General features: G+C 48.1%; 1 protein-coding gene across 2 annotated transcripts in view; it reads left to right on the top strand.

The window, feature by feature from the left end:
• The window catches only part of CLPB (caseinolytic mitochondrial matrix peptidase chaperone subunit B), a 147,376-nt gene that overhangs the window by 115,663 nt on the left and 17,089 nt on the right, over nucleotides 1-14,624 (top strand). For both annotated transcript variants that reach the window (XM_032258983.1, XM_032258984.1), the window contains one exon: nucleotides 5,592-5,706. In XM_032258983.1, coding sequence (XP_032114874.1) covers nucleotides 5,592-5,706 — 115 coding nt within the window. The remainder of the gene's footprint in view (nucleotides 1-5,591; nucleotides 5,707-14,624) is intronic.

Raw genomic sequence — 14,624 nt, 5'->3', positions numbered from 1 at the left:
TTCTGTCTCTACACTTGCTGCCGGTAGAACCTTGCTTGAATTTACCTAATCTCTGTACAATAGGGATGATGATGCTATCAACTTCGTAGGGCTATGAGGATTAAAACAGCCAGTCCCACATTAGTGAAGGCTAAAATTAATGAGTTGAAGTTTGAGGAGTAACAGGATTATTTACACAGTGTCAAAGTATCTCCCCACAAGATACTTTTTAATTAAAGATGGAAAAATAATAGTGAAGAAACCTAGCAGCCGCCACCTTAACCTAGTGATGGAAGTTAACACAGCCAGTTATGAGATAAAGCAACATCACATGCCTCTGATATGATGCACTGAGAAGAGCACAAACTCATTTTCTCACTTTAGCCACTCTTTGCCCCTCTTTTTTTTTTTTTTTAAGACGGGGTTTCACCATGTTGGTCAGGCTGGTCTTAAACTCCAGACCTCAGGTGATCCGCCCACCTCTTTGCCCCTCTTAACCATCTGTCATCAGTCTTATCTCTGATCCACCTAGCTATTTGCAGAGGAGTGACATGATCAGATTTACATGTTTAAAATATGGCTTTAGCAGCAAAAGGAGGATGGACTGGAAGAGAGGAGAATGGAATCTGGGATGCCGACCTAGTGATTGCCAAGTGTGAAGGGGCTGACACCTGCTTTGTATCCAGCCTTCTCCTACTGGGATGTGTACTTTGTGGACTAGTTTAAGAGACTTTCACATCCCTCAGGTGCCTCTCTCATCTTTCAGTCTTGTGTTCCCATCTGCTCTGCATCCCCTGGACTTCTTTGTTGGCATTCCTGGGCTTCTCTATTATTATTCCCATCCTCCAGGTTTTCTCCATCATCATCCCTGCCCCCACTATCTCATCTGTTACCTCCTGTTCCCATTCTTGACCTCCCTTCCCAGGCCTCTATGTCATGCCGTTTCAGGGCATGGTAGAAGGCCCGACTATATGAGTCACCGTCTGAATCAGGGATTCAGGAGTATGGGCCATACCTCAGTTTATCTATGAGCAGCAGATGGACTCTATAGGCCTGACCTCCCCTTGAGTGGTAAACTACAGCTTGGCCTCTCATCTCTTTTCGATCCATACCTACCTTCCCATTCTTGCCCAGGGTCTTGTTCTGCCTACCCACCACCCCTACGGTGAACACACTGCCAGGTTCACTGTCAGACCTCTCCCCTGAGGGATGCCCAACAGTTGGGATGCCTGCCATATCCCTTCTGTAACCTTCCCCTGCAGAGCCACTCAGCCCAGCCACCCACCTCTGAGCAGAGCGAGCCAAGCTAGGCTTCGCCTCGGCCTCCCAGCCCTTTCCTGTAAATGCACTCACAGCCAGGAGGGGTGCCATATTAAATCAAGACTGATGGAAACCAGTGACTGCGATTATCCAGCCAAGATGCAGCATGGGAAGCTGGTTGCTGCCGGCTCCAGGTGAGGGCTTCTGAAGCTAATTGTGTGTGGCTTTTATTAAGAAGATGCTCACTCCCCCACTCCTGCTTTCCTGGGCGGCTCTTTTACAATGCCTCTCTCAGCTCAGGCCCTCTGCTTCTGCAGGCTGAATTCCTGCCTTAGCTTCTCCTCTAGTGGATCCCTATCCAAGCAGAGCCTTGAACTCGGTCTTATAGCCTTACTCCCCATCTCCTCAAAGAGACAGGAACAATAGTATTTATAGAGCCCTTACCAAGCTCCTTCTCCCATCCTTCTATCTCTTCTCCTCCAAATAGAATATATACATATCAAGTATTTTCCTTCTCTAGTTTACTCCACTGGCTAACCTTCACAAGGCTGGGCACATGGATCATGTCTTTAAAAGTCATTTATTCATTTAATATGTTGTTTAGCACAAACTCTGTGCTAAACACTGTGAAAAGTGCATGAAGCATAATTTTCACAGCAGGCATCAATCCAGTGTCCTATACATTTTTATCAAGAAGTCTGATCCATTTTCCAAGGTTTTTCTGAATTGGCATAGACATTTGGGATTGCAGGCTGGGAAGAATTGGAATGTGCTGCGATTTAGGCCATAGTTTGAACCTTTCCCAAGATCATCCAGAAAGCTCCTGGAAAACTAACCAGTTCATGGTGTAACACCCTACCCCAACTGTCACATCCATAGAAGTCAAGGACTCTTTTTCTTTGCCTAGTAAATATTTCCTCTTTTTTTTTTTTTTTTTTTGAAACAGAGTCTCCCTGTGTCACCCAGGCTGGAATGCAGTGGCATAATTCCGGCTCACTGCAACCTCCGCCTCCTGGGTTCAAGTAGTTCTGCCTCAGCCTCCCAAGTAGCTGGGATTACAAGCGCCCACCACCACACCAGGCTAATTTTTGTATTTCTAGTATAGACAGGGTTTCACAATGTTAGTCAGGGTGGTCCCAAACTCCTGACCTCAGTTGATCTGCCTGCCTCAGCCTCCCAAAGTGCTAGGATTACAGGTGTGAGCCACTGCACCCGGCCTTGCCCAGTAAAGAAACAGAAATAACAAACAACCTAAAACCATGACACTGAAGAAGAGTTACAGGAAGAAGTATTTCCCTAGAGAAGACTTAGGGAGGCCATAATGGTCATACCCGAATCAACAAAGTGGAAAGAAAAGTTATGTTAGACTTTGCCTGTGGCAAAGGGAAAAGATATGTTCTGTGAGGCCCCACAGACCAATGGATGGAAAGTACCCAAAGGTGGAATTCTCTCTCATGTGAGGGAGACTGACAGTAGAGATGAGCCACCTCAGGCAGTGGATGCACCTCCAGAGCCAGGCGAGCGTTGAGACTGTTTACTGCAGACCTAGGCTTCCTAGAGAAGGAGCCCCGAGAGCCACTTCTGGGCAGTGGTAGCAACCGAGTGGACTTGGCTCCTGGTTTCTGCTTGAGCCAGAGTAACTCTTCTTTATCTGTGGAATTCCACCCACAGGTAAATTAATTAAAGGATTCCAGTACCAAAAACAAAAAGGCACTGAATTAGACAATGTGTTATTAAAGTGCAGTGAAGGAGAAGGGGAGTAACGTCTGTCAAAGACTTAATAAGGGTTAGGTAGAAGGTAGCCATTTTGGTCACTCAGACTGCCTCTTACTTAATGCTGTGTGCCAGAGACTCTGCTAAGAACTTATATATTAATGCATTATCTCATTTAATCCTCACTGGCATTCCACAAGGATCCTACAAGCCAGAACAATGAGTCCTACCCTGCATTCTAATGAGGAAAACTAAGATTCTAGGAGGCTAACTTCCCCAAAATTAGCTAGCCAGGGAGTAGATATGGTTGAGGGGTGAGCTCAGGTCTGTCTGGAGCAAAGCATGTTTTTCTACTCAATTTGCCTCACTATGAGCCAAAAGAAGAGCCAAACTTCAGATGGAGACAGCTGAAAAAATTAAAGATGCTGTGTATAAGGTGCTGAGTACAGTGCCTGGCATACAGCAGCCATTCCACAAATAGTAGTCACCTTTATTCAGTTAGCAACACAAATTGATGCCTGCTGTGAGCCAGGCCCCTTGCTAGGTGCTGGAACTATAGAGACGAATAAACCTGGTCTTGTAACCAATGACCTCATGGTGCAGGAAGGAGAGACAAACAGGAAGTTATTTAAGTGCACCAGAGGTCCCAGGGCCTCACGTAGGCACACAGCCTTACAACAGACCCCCTAGACAGTACCATGTTGGAGGATGGTGGGAAGAGAAAAGACCTTTGTGGTGGGGTAATAGTGTCAGCAAAGGCCCAGAAGCAGGCATATTCTGGGACTCATCACTGAAGGGAAGTGAGGAAACTGACTCAACAAACCCCTGCACGCCAGCTTCCATCCTTTCAGGCTCCCTCCATGGCCTCCAGACTGCAAGCTGGCACTGTCCCAGCCAGTATGTGTGCATCTCACCATCAGAGCCTCCAGCCCAGTGGACCTAAGTGCTGAGCGGGGCTGGGTGGGCAGGGAGGAGGAAAAAGCAGATCTATGGCTGAAGTCAGCAGAGCCAAGTGATGTATGTGGCGCCTGAGGGAGCTACACAGTGACACTCTGGATTCCAACCGGCAAGTGTCACTCCACTGGGATTGGCACCGAATTATTGCTCCATATGAAACTCCAGGACTGATGGGAGCTTTCAGTTACAGACTGATAGCAACAGCCAAAATTGGATTGTTTGCTATTTATTTTTTTTTAACTTCTGTCAAGGTCACTACTGTAACAGGAAAACACTGCCCAAACAGTAGGTATTTTTTATCCACTCTGCCCACAAGAGCAATCAGCAACCACAATTTTTGTGACAGGGCCTTACTTTGACAGCTCTCTTTCTAGAAAGATGTTAGTGTTACAGGCATGGGGAAAAGGAGCCTCCCGAAGACCTGGTCATTCCTTTCCGGTTCAAGATCTGCTTCCTTTCCCTCCAGCTCCTAATTTCCACAAATACTCTACCATCAGGCCCATGCCCTCGCCCCTCCCTGCCTATTTTCCAGACAGTCCCACAGGTCCCTCCTGGCCCAGTCCTCCTCCAGCTTCTCCAATCCTCCTGTTCCCCAGAAAGCCCCCCAACAGTTGTTCCACACTTATGTGTCTCCTTCCTTTCTCTATTCCTATACTACCACCCCATCTAGCTGTTAATTCTCTCCTCTTTGTATCTGTCATTTTTACAAACACTCACCAGATGCCCCACTGTGCCAGGACCCATGCTAGAAATAGCAGTGAGTCAAAGATAGGGCCTGTCCTTGGGGAGCCCATAATTGATTTAGAGGACGGACTTACAGACATTTGCCAAACTTGTTTTCAAGTACAATTTTGTGTTTTTTAGTGAAAGATACAGTCCTAGAGATAAACATTCATGTTTTGAACCCTTGAGGAAAATGGTCGTGAAGTGTTTGTGTGCAGGCCATGCCTACCACCTGACTCTGAGCTGCCTGAGGGCAAGCCCCAACCCTCCTCTTCTGTGTGGGGCGATCAAGCTCAGGCTTCTGCTGCCTTTTGTGAAGTGGATGAAGCCCAGGGCCAGACATGTCAGACCCTCAGCATCAACTAGAACCTCCCAGGGGACAGGGCACAGTCCTCCTCCTTCCTCTGCCCCACCCTTTCATCGTGGCCATGCACAAGGCTGGGCACACAGCAGTTGCTGAATAATTATGTTTAATTGAAATGGAGGGTGTTCATAGCTCTCTTTTGAACAACAAAAAGTTTTTCAAGACGAAAGAGAAAGGAATTTATACTTAGTAAGCACTTACTCCATGCCAAGCATGATGCTAGGCCTATCATATTAATATTTAATCCCCAATTTGCTGATGCTGATGAGAAAACTGAGGTGAAATAACTTGCTGCAGGTGATAAGCACATCTTGTAAGTGACAAAGCTGGGATTGCACCCAGGTCTTCTGTCAGCCTCCAGAGCCAGGGTTAATCTGCTAGCAGTACTTATTCTACCAGCAGAGTGAGCCGAGACCCCTGAGTGGCAGACACCTGAGCAGAGAGTGCGAAGAGCTGGACCAGCCGCCAGTGACCATGAGCCATAGCTATGAAGGAGGACCCCCAGAAACCCAGACCTGTGTTTTTCCCCCTGTTGCGGGATAGAATGAAGCTATGGACCCAGCAGCCCTGAACCATCTGCCCTCTCTCCCCACAGTACCAAGAGAAGCAGCGAAAGCGTGAGGCTGAGGAGCGGCGCCGCTTCCCCCTGGAGCAGCGACTGAAGGAGCACATCATTGGCCAGGAGAGCGCCATTGCCACAGTGGGTGCTGGTAAGTGTGTGGGACCCCAGAAAGGGCAGCGTGGTTCATGCTCTGCTGCAATGAGGTGTACATCCGGTTGACGCCAAACTGGATAGGTGCGGTAAATGATATTAAAAGTTAGCATTTGTTGAGTCCTATCTATATGCCAGACATTGTTATAAGCTCTCTGCATGTCATGTGTCATTTAATCCTTATAGCAATCCTCTGAGGTTGGTACCGCTAAATCATTTTGCAGATGAGAAAGCTGAGACAGAATAGCTAAATCACTTGCTCAAGGCTGCTTTCCTATGCATAGAATTTAAATCTGACCTTCACCTAATCCGCTATCCTCAACCCCATTTTTCTTTCTTTTTTTTGGAGATGGAGTCTTATTCTTTTGCCCAGACTGGAGTGTAGTGGCACCACCTTGGCTCACTGCAACCTCCACCTCCTGGGTTCAAGCAATTCTCTGCCTCAGCCTCCCCAGTAGCTGGGATTACAGGCACCTGCTACCACGCCCAGCTAATTTTTGTATTTTTAGTAGAGACAGTTTCACCATCTTGGCCAGACTGGTCTTGAACTCGTGATCCACCCATCTCAGCCTCCCAAAGTGCTGGGATTACAGGTGTGAGCCACTGCACCTGGCCTCAACCCATTTTACAAGTGGGAGAATTGAGACCCAGAGAGGGATGGGAGCTTGTCTGTCACTAGCAACGTAGCAGCTGAGCCAGAACTTATGTCCCCATCTGCCAACCTGGGACTCTGCTATCACTTCTGGATAGTTTGTCAGCAGCTGGCCCAACGTTACAGAAAATACCCTGAACAACTTTTGAGTCTTCTTCACCCTTGAAGCTCTTATTTCCATACTTTGACCCCTGGGAGCCAGGCTGCCCTCTGGTATAACCCCTAATGTAATGACCCTCCTGCTTGTGCAGACCCCACTAGCAGATAATTAAAACTAAGGTTCTGCTGAATACAGTGGCCTTATCTTTGTTCCCTGACTCTCGAGCGCCACTCCTTGGGCTTGATTTCAGATAGATAAGGCAAGGGAAGAGGAACCATGGGCCAGGCCAAGACAAAGGTGCATCTGCCAACACAGTGGTTCTCAAAGCATAGTCTCTGGACCAGTGGCATCACTGTCTTCTGGGAACCTGTTAAAAATCAGATCTCAGGCTCATCCCACACCCATTGAATCAAACATTCTGGGGATCTGTATGTTAACAGGCCTTCCAGGTGATTCTGACACTCAGCTGAAGTTTAAAATACCACTGCCCCAGGAAGACTCTACCTGGTCATGTGGTATGCCTGGATTGTGGAGTTGGTGCTTTTAAACCTCCTTTGTAAGGAAGTTACTGCATCCACCTTGCTGAGAAGCCCTGCAGCTGGGAATCACAATGATAATGTTCAGAGCCATGCTCAGTCCTTGTGACCAGCTCCCAGAGGCTTCTAAACCCAAGCATGAGGGAATAAGGCAGCCTGGTGGTTGCAGCTGCCAACCCAGCTGAAGCATGAAGCACTCTCTGGGTCAGAACTTATGGTAGGCAAGCAGCACCCAGCACCTTGGGACCTCACGCTGAAGCAGGTCCAGGAGAGTGAGGTGGATCTAGAGGCTAGGCCAGGCCTCCCTGAGTTCTCTAAGCTAGTGTCACATGTATGCTAGGGACTGGCTGGATGGAGCTTGGCACCCCATGGGTACCATGAGGATGGGCAGCCAGAGAAGTGCCGCAGAATGAATTGATTTGATAAATGGCCATTTATTACCCTCACGAATTGGCTGAAACCAATTTCGGTCACATCAACCCCTGGTAAGTGCTGGGATATTGATTTGTGCAAAGTAATACAGTGAATTTATCAGTGTGATCCCCAGCTGCAGGGCCTCTAGCAAGGCTGGCGCAGTTACCACCTTACAAATGGAGGAGATAAAGCGTCAGCCCCACAGCCCAGGCCCTCATGGCCTCTCTGGTCTAGGGCCACTGGAGCCAAACCAGGACACCCTGCAAGCCAGAGCTTTGGCATTGCAAATGAGGCTCTCCTTCCAGAATCCAGAGTTGCTCTCGGTCACAAGGAAGGCAGCTGCCTGCCCTGTTGGGCAGACCTCCTGGGAGCTCAGCACCTCTAAGCCCCACCATTCTCCTCAGAAAGGCAACCAGCTGTCTATTCAGGACATTCAGAACCAGACTCCTCCCCCTCCCCAGCCTGCCCATCTCCTGTGTTGCGATCTGTGTAGAGACCACCGTTCACTGGACTCCTAAATAGAAACTCGGATGATTCCTGGGCCCCTCCCGTGCCCTGCCCCCTTACAGCCCATGAAGGATCAAACACCTGGCCTTTCTGCTCTGTTCCTAATACTACTGCCCTAACTCAGGGTGTCAGTCTCCCATCTGAACCAGGCAGCCCCCTCACTGGTGTCCCTGCCTCCCTTCCTTCCCCTAGAATCAGTTCTCCTCACCAGCTGAGTGATCTTTGCAAAACACGTATATAACAATGCCACTCCCCTGTTTAAAACCTTTGCCTGTTCCTTGCTGCCCTAACCTGGCATGCAGGCCCGCTGCTGCAGCTCCCTGCTTTGACTGCTTATACCAGCCACAGTGGCCTGCCTCTGCCTCCTGTACATACTGTGTTGATTTACCGCCTGCATTTGTCTGCCACCCTCTCTGCTTACAGTCCTTTCCTCTGGCCCTTCCCTACCCCACACCAACCTGTCACCCACACACTGGCTGGTTTTTACTTAGCCTAACTCAGCTCAGGAGCAATTGACTACAGGCTCCTTGAGGGGAGATAATGTGACTTAATTGTTTTTATGCTTCCAATTCCTGGCACAGCACCCTGCTCAAAGTGGATTCTTAGTGCAGTTTGTCAAATTAAAGAATTTGGTCTGGTCCCTTGTCTATCTCCAGGGAATGGCCCCATAGCCCAGGCCCTCATGGGCTCTAGGATGTGCCCCAAGGTAAAAAAGAGAAGCTGCAGCACCTGCTCTCTAGTAGCTCACAGCATACAGGGAATGTAACTATAGAATGGCTCATAACAGCCATACTCCTTGATCTTTGACCCCAGGGGTGGGCAGGCCATTCCCCAGACCTGCTCTAAGAAGCCTCTCCTGGACAGCAGGTCAGCCTGCACATACCCTGCAGCTTTCTCGGAGTTCCCTCTGACCTGGTCCCAGTTGACACTCTGAAGTTACACACTCCCCTGGGGAAGCTCTGCCACCTCACATGTTCTGCTTTGCCAGAGTATGGCGAATATTCTATATTACAGAAGGATTGCGTATAGCCACCAGGGCTCACCACCAGATCTCATGCTTCACTTCCCTCTTTGACTAGTCCAAAAACGTGATCTTCTGAAGCTCTGGACCCTCCGTCCAGATCATCCCTGGGTTGTGGAGTTGTAGTGATTTTTTTTTTTTTTTTTTTTTTTTTGATACGTAGTCTTGTACTATGTATCAAAAAAAAAAAAAAGGCTGGAGTGCAATGGCGCAGTCTCTGCCTCCCAGGTTCAAATGATTCTCCTGCGTCAGCTTCCCAAGTAGCTGGGATTACAGGTGCCCGCCACCATGCCCATCTAATTTTTATATTTTTAGTAGAAATGAGGTTTCACCATGTTGGCCAAGTTGGTCTCGAACCACTGACCTCATGATCTGCCCACCTCAGCCTTCCAAAGTGCTGGGATTACAGGCGTGAGCCATCACGCCCAGCCACAGAGTTGTTGTGATAAGCTTGAAAAACTGCTTGCAGTTCCACCCCACATCATGCTACTTCTGAAGTAACATGTTGTACTTTCTCGTTGCCTGGACTGCCCCGCCCTTCCATGTTGCCTGGACTGCCCCGCCCTTCCATGTTGCCTGCTGAGACATTCAAGACCTTGACCTTTTGTTGTACATTTAAAAATAACTGAAAGAGTATAATTGGCATGTTTGAAACACAAAGAAATAATAAACGCCTGAGGTGATGGATGCCTCATTTACCTTGATGTGATTATTACGGATTGTATGCCTGTATCAAAATATCTTAACGACCCCACAAATACATACACGTACATGTACCCATTTAAAAAAGAAAAGACCGGTCAGGTGCGGTGGCTCACACCCGTAATCCCAGCACTTTGCGAGGCCCAGGCGGGCGGATCACAAGGTCAAGTGTTTGAGACCAGCCTGGCCGATATGGTGACACCCCGTCTATTCTAAAAATATAAAGATTAGCCAGGCCTGGTGGCATATGCCTATAGTCCCAGCTACTCGGGAGGCTGAGGCAGGAGAATCATTTGAATCCCTTGAGGCAGGGGAATCACTTGAACCCGGGAGGCAGAGGTTGCAGTGAGCCGAGATCATGCCACTGCACTCCAGCCTGGGCAACAGAGACTCCATCCCAAAAAAAAAAAAAAAAAAAAAAAAGAAAAGAAAAGAAAGAAAAGACCTAGGCCTTCTGCACATTGCCCTCCTCAGTCCTCCTGGATTTAGGGCCTTTCCCTGGGATTCCTGGGAACACCTTTATTATGTGTTATCTACTATGTTTGTGTGTCTTTCTCCCTCCAAAAGTCCAGAACTACTGCAAACCAGCTCTTTTTCTCTAGGGTTGGGCACACAGGGGTATAAAAAGTTGTTGAACTCAGTGAATGAAGCCTGAACCCACTGTGACATTCCGCCACTCCCCCCAACACAGATTCTCATCTCAGCCTCTTTCTGGAAGGGGTCACTGCTCTTCTCTCAGGCAGTGCCTACTCCCGTGTGTGTGTGTGTGTATGTGTGTGTGTGTGTGTGTGTGTGTGTGTGTGTGTGTCTGCGCGCACGCACAATGTTAGGTCTTGTCACAAGCTACTCTTTGTATTTTTAAGATGTTAACCCCTTGGCAGCAATAGTTTGCCTGCAGAAAGAATAATCCTTACTAAGGACTAAGTACAGAGCTGCTCTTCCATGATCCACCAAACCCTAGGCACCAGTCTCCACCCAGTAGGCACCTGTTGAGTACTTACCATGTTCCTTGAACCTACAAGCAGTCATCAGGAAACGGCTGATAAACATTTGTATGACTCTCAACTATAAGAGTCCCTCTGAAGGACTAGTTCCTCTAGGAGATGCCACAGACTTGTGACAAACATGTTCCAGATTAGGTTATAAAAAACTTCCCACACTATATCCCTGGCACCTATCAAGAAAGGTGAGTCAGCCCACCCAGACTGCCCCAGAACCTTGAGCTGGACAGAAACAAAGACCTGGGGTGGAAGGAGGAGGTCGCTCTCGCCTTTTTGGCACACACTAGGGCCTTCTTCCTGGAATGTCCCGTCATATCTGCAACTGGCTGGCAATCTCCCTCTCACCCTTAAAGCACAAATGTCAGACTGGCACAAATGGCTCTTCCCATACTTCCCTCTGTGCACCCATCCCATTTGGAGCCCACAGTTTTCATAGCAGCATTTACCTCTATGGCACGCACCTTGTTTGAGGCCTCTTTGTGGGTGTCCCTGCACCTAGCACAGAGCTTGTTTGCTAAACAAATGCATAAGCCTTCCTGGAGAGGGATTAAAAAGAAAGTGGAAGCCTTTTTCACCCAAGGGTGGTAGTAACCACCTGGGGCACTAAGAGACTCAAGTCTAGGCCTTACTATTCTCCTCTTCTCCTCTGTAAGATGAGAGTTGAAGCATCTGTTCTTTCCCCCTTGCAATTTTAGAAAGACCAATAATTCATTTAGTCAGCAAGTATTAAACCAGTGTTGAGTTAGTCTCAGGGGTCCCTCAGAAAATAGGAAACCCAGGACACCTAGCACCTGCTCCCAGGGAATACAGTCAGATTGGAGGCACACCCTCTCCCCTAGATACAAGGGCACAGGTAGATGAAACACCTTATACTGCCCCTCTCTGAGCCTCAGTGTCCTGTGTAAAATGGAGATAACACCTACTTCTCGGGATTATTAAAAGGATGAAAGAATTACTGTAAAATACCAAAGTTAATGGTAACTGCCATTGCTGCTGCTATGACTACCATTATTTTTACTCTTATTGTTATGCCACTTGTTGCCACTTACAAATAGCTTTCATCACCATTAACTTGTTTGATCTGCATATGGGGCTGATACAATATGTGTGACTATTCCCATTTTATAGATGAAGAAACTGAGGCTCCAAAGGAGTAAGTGTTTTGGTTTGGTTTTGGTTTTGGTTTGCTTTTTTTTTTCTTCTCTGAGACAGAGTCTTGCTCTGTCTCCTAGGCTGGAGTGCAGTGGTGTGATCTCTGCTCACTGCAACCTCCACCTTCTCACTTCAAGCAATTCTTCTGCCTCTGCCCCTCAAGAAGCTGGGATTACAGGCATGCACCACCATACCCGGCTAATTTTTTCTTGTATTTTTAGTAAAGACAGGGTTTCACCATGTTGGCCAGGCCAGTCTCGAACTCCTGACCTCGTGTTCTGTCCACCTTGGCCTCCCAAATTACTAGGATTACAGGTGTGAGCTACCACACCCAGCCAGGAATAAGTGTTTTATTCAAAGTCAGTCAACTGGTAAGTGACAAAGGTGGGACTCCACATTAGATCCTATAAACTCCAGCCCTCTCTACTATACCACCCTGTAGATAAATGCATGCCAGAGAATACAGACCTGCCAGTCAGTGGCTAGATGTGGTGTGGTGGAATTAATCAAAAAGTTCTGTTGCAGGTGAGTTTTCAGATGGTCCAGTAGTGACAAGCATGGCTAAGAGAAGGCAGAACACAAGCCAGTGGACACTGGAGCTATGTGCTAGAAGGCAGAGCATCCTGGCTGGAGCTTGTGGCGATGGGACTGGCCAGGGAAGGGAGCCAGGCTGCCTGTGCAGAAGCCCCTGATACTATCTCTAGCCCAAGAGCAGTGACCAGGACAGGGGCTCCTGAGGCTATGTGCTGAATGGCTGAGCAGGCCAGATTGGAAGACTACAGAGAACGTTTCCAGGGAGTCAGGGTATGAAAAGGTACTGTGGCAGCAGAGAGCCAGAGGAGGAGAGCTGACCTTCCTCCAAGCTCTCATAGTACAGCGCAGGCTCGGGATCAGCCAGAGCGGGGGGTAAAACCCAGGGTCTTTGTTTCTTCCCTCTGTAACCTTGAGCAGGTTACTTAACTTCTGTTTCTGTGTTTCTTCTCCTATAAAATGAAAATCACGTCCCCTGCTCTGCTTACCTTATAAAGCCATGACAAGGCTGAAATGAAATTATGTCTACAGAAGTTCTTTATAGACTATGAAGTGTTACAGAGTCCGTTGTAAATACATTTGCTGGCCACAATGAGAGCAACACCTATGGCCACATCCCATATGGGCCCATCCAGTCTGTCCCAGCTTCTACTCTGGCCTGGCGGCATCTTCAAGGCTCATAGCCTTGGTCCTCAGCCACCCTGCCAACCACACACACTGGGGCCCGCCTTCTCCTGTCCTTCCTGGCTGCCACCGTTTTTCATTCTGTCGGACTCCATCTGCTTGGTCGTTTTTCTCTTCAGATATTATTAGAAATATCCAGAGTTGTAATTGTTTAATGGTTGGCATTTCGCGTGTTTCACAGGGGACCCACATCAAGCTCACCCCAGACTCATGCCCTAGGTCGGACAGAATTGACCAGGGACAGCTGTGCAGTGAAGTCTGCCTGGCATTATAAAGAGCTCTCTCCCAGGTGCATTCCTAGAAAAGAAGGGGGGAACAATGGCCCCAGGCATAATTCAATTCCTCATTCTCCATGGTGTTTTCGTACTGCGCAGCCCGGCAGTGTGCAGCTCTCTGTGGGCTGGGATGCTACCTTAAAAGAAAAGGCAAGATCAGAACCCCAGGTACATGATACCCTGGAGAACCCTTGTAGGGGGATGTCTGGGTACATCTGCTCCTCAAATATGCCACGAAGCTTGAACTCAGTTCATGCTCAAGTTGTTTCCAACGAAGAGTCTCAATTTAGCCAACTTTTAGAAGAATGTGGCTCCTTTCAGGTGACCCCTCTCATCCCTGCACCAAAACACATACATACATGTCCACACATAGTATTCACAAGTCTAGCCTTTACCATTTTAATATCTTCACTTCCTCAGATACCCACACTCTCAGCTCCCTGTTTCTGTCGGACACCAGGGACTCCCAGCTTAGCCAAGCTTGCACTTGTCCCTCTTCATTCCCAGCATTAGGGTACCTATGAGGTCTACAGGTTCCCCTTATAGCCAGCCCTTTCGGAGATCCTAGGCCAGTTAGTTTAGAGAAAATCTGGATTCTTTCCCAGGAGAGAGGTTGTACTGAGCTTTTTCTCAGGCCTCTTTCAGGATTCTCAGGGAGCATTTTCTGGGCAGGCAGAAGTGGCTAGTCTGATGTCTCTGAATTTGCACAGCTTCCATCTGTTTCTGCTGAGGCCAGAAGTAGACAGAAAGTCGTATTATAGGTAAGAACATTAGAGATTGAGATGAGAAAGCCCAAAAACATGAAGCTGAACTCCTAAAACAGGTATTCCAGACCTTCACAGTCTGACCCCACCCCACCACTCCTCATGATCATTCCTGTCTCTCCACCTCTGTCATGCTGGCCACCTTTGCCTCTTCAAGTCCAGCCCATCCTCCATGATCCAGTCCTGCCTCTTCCAAAGAACCTTCCCAGACCTCTGCGGTCACTTCTTTGCAATCCAACCACACAGGATAGTAGTTTGGATCTTGGCAACTCAAGACAGGCAGACACATCCCAAACACTGTCAGATCTTTCTCGATTGACTACTGTTCCAGGCCTTGTCCTCTGACAGTTATCCCTTGGCTAATCTACCCCCTGACATTCTGCAAACCAGATCAGACATGCTTTTCCATCTGCAGAATGACCTTGACATTACATAATGCTCTTGTCTCTTTCCTGCTCCTGACTGCCATGTTTCCATTAGTGCAACCCAAATTGATACTTTTTTGAGCAGCCTTATGTTACTTTTTTTAAAAAAAGAAGAGGGGTTTAGAGAGAGAAGCAACTCTGCCACCTACTAG

Source organism: Sapajus apella, unplaced genomic scaffold (assembly GCF_009761245.1).
Source record: "Sapajus apella isolate SASKATOON/1434 unplaced genomic scaffold, GSC_monkey_1.0 scaffold106, whole genome shotgun sequence".
Classification (NCBI taxonomy): Eukaryota; Metazoa; Chordata; class Mammalia; order Primates; family Cebidae; genus Sapajus; species Sapajus apella.
Note: the sequence above shows the minus strand (reverse complement) of the source record. Positions and strands in the feature narration are given on the sequence as shown.